At 31.8% G+C, this 5,642-nt stretch overlaps 1 protein-coding gene across 1 annotated transcript; it reads left to right on the forward strand.

Moving 5' to 3' along the window:
• Positions 1-4,184: 4,184 nt before the first annotated feature.
• On the forward strand, positions 4,185-5,642 carry LOC100211336 (heat shock protein Hsp-16.1/Hsp-16.11). Its single transcript, XM_065810040.1, has 3 exons — positions 4,185-4,347; positions 4,488-4,713; positions 5,024-5,642. Exons 2-3 carry the CDS (start codon positions 4,494-4,496, stop codon positions 5,509-5,511), a joined length of 708 nt encoding a protein of 235 aa, XP_065666112.1. The 5' UTR covers positions 4,185-4,347; positions 4,488-4,493; the 3' UTR covers positions 5,512-5,642.

The raw sequence follows: 5,642 nt of genomic DNA on the forward strand, positions 1-5,642 counted from the left end.
TTGCAGGAATCACATTATGGAACTGATTATTGGTGCAGTCTTCCAAGTTTGTATGGGAGCCATCTCCTCACCCGTGGTTCAACTCTTCAAGCGCTTCCAGGAATACTGGGCATTCATAGACACGACCAAATATGAACCAGGGATTGCAGCAGAAAATGTGGCAAATCTAGTGGAAGACATTAGGCAAAGCACCATCGATTTTGCCATCAAGCATCTTGAACAGAACCAGCCGAGAGATGATTATAAAGAATTCTTGGAACTCGTGATTGTTTTTCTCGGCGCTGCTCCTACCAGAGGAGTGCGATTCATGTTGCCTGGAGCAATGCATCATGCTCGCTGGATGAGTAAGGTCATATACAGTCTCAAGATCTGGATGTTCAAGGCTCAATTCAAACTGACTCCTGCAGAAGAAAGAGGATTACGCGATGTGTGTGTGTTTGCAGCACGCATCTACTTGAAAGCCTGGATCTGTGCACCTCAAGCATCCTATGCTCCTTATAGCGACTTTCTGCTGCTCAAGTCTCTGCATGAATACTCCTCTATCCATTCTGCAATCTCAAAGCAAACATCAAAGAAGTTTTCCAATCATTTGTGGTATCTGTTGGAGGAACTTGTTACGTTGGCTTGCTTCGACGATCGGGTTAGTTCGTCAACCAAGAGACTGATGGTGAGTGCAATGCAGAATGAAGAGGAGCAAGATAAGGACCATTCCAAGAGAATTACAGTAACTCTCGATTCATTTAAAGACAAGAACTTGGAAGATTTTGTCACAGCTAAGTCGATGACTCTGCTCCGAATAATGGAATTTCCACATGGGTTCCTCGAAGTTGATTCGGATTTGTGGGAGGACAGAGATGATTTCAGGCAAGCTAAAGAAACAGTCAAGTCACTGAAAGTAGTAAATGATCACGCTGAATGTGGAGTTGTATTAATTCAGGAATACAGCGGCTTGTTAACTCGTGATGAATTGCAGTTACAATTCCTCCTGCAAGGTGTCGAGGATCATCGTCGAATGTACCCTGACAGCAGAAAACAAACTATGTCTGGAGTACCATATAAACAATAAATTTGGAAATTATTGAACTGACACTATGAACTCTGTCTAAAACTGAACTGAGATTGCAATGTAATTGTGTTGAAAAATAATAACTGAATTGTTAAAAATAAATTAAGAATTCATGTAATTTTCATAATTTGCCTAAAATTTTGTAGCTCTTGAGCTACCCCTAAACACAAGAATTTATTGTTCAAACTTTTTTTGTGGTGTTTCTATATTATAAGGAACAGATTAGGAGGGTAAGACTTTTAAAAATACTTGTTTTTTATTTTTAAGCTCCATCCTACTCTATCTTTATCTTCTTTCTTCCAGTAACTTCCAACTTTAATTAGTTGCTGCTTGCAGCCTTGTTGGAAGCGAAGATGTTTAAAAAAAAAATTACAAAATTATATTTTTAGAGAAAAACTTTTGCCAAAAAGGAGTAGTTAAAAGAAAGATAATGCAGAAATAAAAAATCTCTAACATACCTAACATAATACTTAACTAAATAAAAATTTTATAATTATTGTTTTTTAACCGCTCTTAAAATCTAGCTTTATATTTGACTGACATTTTCTATTCTGAAAATACAAAATTATTTTATGTCAACCTAATTATAATAAAATTTTAGTAAAAATAATTTTGATGTTCAGAACTTAGACAGAAATAAGAAAAAAAAGCTTAAATTTTATTTGAATAAAATTTTTAAATTATTAAAATATTACAAAAATATTAAATATATATTTGAGTAACTTATTTTCTCTCAGTATACAACAGTACTAACTCCAAGTCTGAACCATTTCATTAACTTTATTGTTGATTGGCTGATAATAGTTTATGCATTATACTCAGGACAAATAAATTAGGACAATATAGGAGTATTTGAGAAAATCATCGATACTTTAGGAGAAATTAGGTCTTTTTAGGATGTTTTAGGAGGCATGGCCAATTTTTTTTTTTTTTTTTTTTTTTTTTTTTTGTTGATCACCTCCTCAAGGCTGAGAAGGCCACTACAGATGAGGAGGCTACTTAATAGTGGTTATAAAACTCTCTCAACTCTATAACTCCGAAACACGAACCTTGAGGAACAAGGCCGCTGCACGGAGAAACAAGTTGAGCGCGGTACTACCAGGGACGTGGTAGGGATCGAACTCGGAAACTCTTTATGAAGCTTTATGAAGTTTATGAAGCGAGCGCATTACCACTACACCACTACCGCAACTTGCCCTCAGATTTTGATAAAACTTAGTGGGTTTCTTATTATTAATGAGAAAAGCAATTCCTGAGAATTTCAGCATAAAATCTTTTGCGGTTCATGAGATATGATCATTTGAAGTTTCTGATTTTTCCAAAAATAAAAACTTTAGTAACAAAAACATGTTTTGTTCATACTTTGAAGCTCTATATTTTAAAAACGATTTTTAGAAAAACATTTCAGAAAAATTTCTAGTTTGTTTTCTTGTATACAACTCTAGACTTACTTTAACAAAACTTTGACATTGAATTCTCGAATGTCACATTTTTTCCATAATGGCTATCTAAAAAACCTTGAAAATTGTTTGCAAATATAAAAAATTGATTTTTAATGAGTCAATATACAAAACCTGCAGTTTAAGAAGTGAAAAGACATATTTACTTAGTTTCTATATATAGTAGGTTCCCAATTTTTAAAATTTACTGATAAGATACAATTCATTAAAAAATTATACTTCTAAAATTGGCTAAAACTTAGGAAAATGTGCCTCCACTTCAAACCACCGGTAACCTAGGATCATTCTTCTTCTAATTTAATAGACTTTATTACAGTGATTTCAGAAACAAAAATATTAGGTACTCATGGGGAAGTTACAAATTCAGAACAATCAAAATTGCCTAAAATGCATTAAAACAATAAAAATAAAGTTATTATTATACCTTAGTTTGTATTGAATATTGTAATACAAAGTATGTATGAATTTAAAAGTATTTCATAATCAATACTAGAAATAAGTCTTTAATAAGCCTGAAATAAACTTGGTTCTTAAACACCTTAGCTCTTTCCTGCCCCCTCCCCCTCCTCCACCCATTTACTTTTTAACATTTTTCCCCAGAACTTAAAAATGTTGATAATGATGTTGATAAATGCATATATATACAAAAACAAACATTAATTTCGAAAAAAAAAGAGTACTTTAGAATGTATAAATGTTTATGCAGTCTTAGTCACAAACCCAGCCCGGCTATATTTAATCAAACCCTGCCCCAGCCAAATATCAATCCTGGTCGTTTACTATGTGTGTGTATATGTTTATGTGCATGTCTGAGTGTGAGTGTGTGTTTGATAGTAACTGAATGTATTAATATAGGTATAGCTTCTTATTTATAGCACTCTTATAGATTACCCCCCCCCCCCTATGCCCTTATTATTATTATTGTTTAGGCATTATTATCTTTATAATTAACATTATTAATTTTATTAGTGTTATTGTTGTACACTATTACTGTTATTATCATAATTATTATTATTACTACTGCTATTATTAGTATTCTTGTCATTACTATTACTGTATTATTATTATTAATTTTATTATTACTATTAATTTACTATAATTGCTTTATACCACTTTAGGTCTTAACGCCTCATCAGTTTTTAACTGTTTATAAATTTTCTTCACTATTGTATACATATGCAGTTATTAAAGTGAAAGTATATTAATGGATTGATTGTAACATACTTTAACCTTAATTTTAAGTGACATCCTTTAACTGAAAATTAATTATGAAAAGCTTATTTATACCTATTAGCCATTTAAGTACTTACTGATCTTTGTCTTTTGGAAAACGAAAAAAGGAAAAATTGTTATCAGCTACTCCGCGCGTATTTGTGTAGTTAATCGCTCCACAATATGAAGGCATTTGTGAATAATGAAATGTATAAATCGTTGAAGAAAAACTCAACATAAAGTAAAAAACAATTGAGTTTTAGCCAAATTTGTTGTTGTGAGTTTATTCCTATACGATTAAGGAATACTATTAAACAACCAAAATACGAAAATCGACAGGCGCTAGAGCGTTAATTAAATAAAATTGCATATAAATATAAGAGCTCGACGAAGAAGTGAATAAACGGATAAACGAATAAACGGCAAAGTTCTTTCTAGAAGTGAATAAACAGCGCAGATCTTTCTAGAAGTCTCTTAGAATAGCAATACTTTATGACGTAAACTCTGAAATGGTATAAATTTCATTCAACATCGAGCATTATTAGAAAAAGAGTTAATCGAGTAAAAGCGCAAGCTAAGTGTTAAAAACTTTCTAAAAGAGTTTAAAAGGTAAGGATTGTTTTGCAATATTTTAATTGACTTTATGAGACTTTATCATTTTTGAAAATGATAATTTATTTGCGCAAAATTTTTTTGCAAAGTTTTGTTAGTTTAGTAACTTAATTGATTTTTTTTACTATTATTTTTAGTATAAAATGTCTTTGTGGCACGTTCCCGTTCATAAATATTTTCAAACCGATCCATTCTTGGATGATTTAATGGAAATAACTTTCCCTCCTATGAGATATTATCCCTTATTTAATGTTGGAGCCAATGCTACTTCAAAAAAGAAGGCTTCTCCAAAAGAGAAAGGTTTTGTTGTGAATCTTGATGTCAACCATTATAAGCCAGAGGAAGTTGCTCTAAAAGTAGAAGGTAATTATTAATAAAAGTTTGTAACCTGCTTCTCATTATACATTTCGTTACTATATTTTCTGCAATTAATTCCACTTTAAGTAAAATGAAATTTTTGAGAGAGCGTCTTAAATTATGTTAGCCGTTTTTAAAGAATATCAAAACAATCAAATAACATTGATAATGATTGGCGGTTTAACCACCAATCGTTATCGATTGTACAATTGTACATACGATTGTTGTTACGTAGTAGGCTATTTTATTAAGTCCGTTGTCTTTTTATGCTCTTACTATATCAAAGATGGTTTCAGTGTGTAAATATTGTTTTTAGGTCAAGTTCTTGAAGTAAGTGGAAAGCACCGTAACGAAAATGAAAATGGATTTGAGTCTAGTGAATTTCTTAGGAAGTACACTATACCAGATGATATTGATATAGCAGCTCTAACTTCAAATATCAGTCAAGACGGTATTTTGCATATAGAAGCTCCAAAAAAGCTCCCTGTAACTTCTGAATCTGGAGAATCAACAAAAGAGATTTTTAAATGCACTTTAGATGTACAAGGTTTCAAGCCAGAAGAAATTTCGATTCAAGTAAAAGGTAGAGATTTAGTCGTTCATGGTGAAACAAAAACTGAAAATAGCGGTGAACACGGTTCAAGTTACCACCAGAAGCAGTTTACCAAACACGTAGCTTTACCAGATGATGTAGATCCGGCTGAATTAAGTTCTCGCTATACGAAAGACTCTAAATTAACAATCGAAGCTCCGCGAAAGCAGCTTCAGGCTCCACTCAAACTAGAAATCAAAATGGAAGAATAAGTGTTGTACAGTTATGATGTTCCTAATATTGTTATTATCTAAATGTTGAGTAGAAAATATTTTTTAAATTTTTTTTATTTGTAAATTTTGTTGTAATAGTTCATTTGAAAAAAGAAAAAATGACAAATTAA

This window comes from Hydra vulgaris, chromosome 11, assembly GCF_038396675.1.
Source record: "Hydra vulgaris chromosome 11, alternate assembly HydraT2T_AEP".
Taxonomy (NCBI): domain Eukaryota; kingdom Metazoa; phylum Cnidaria; class Hydrozoa; order Anthoathecata; family Hydridae; genus Hydra; species Hydra vulgaris.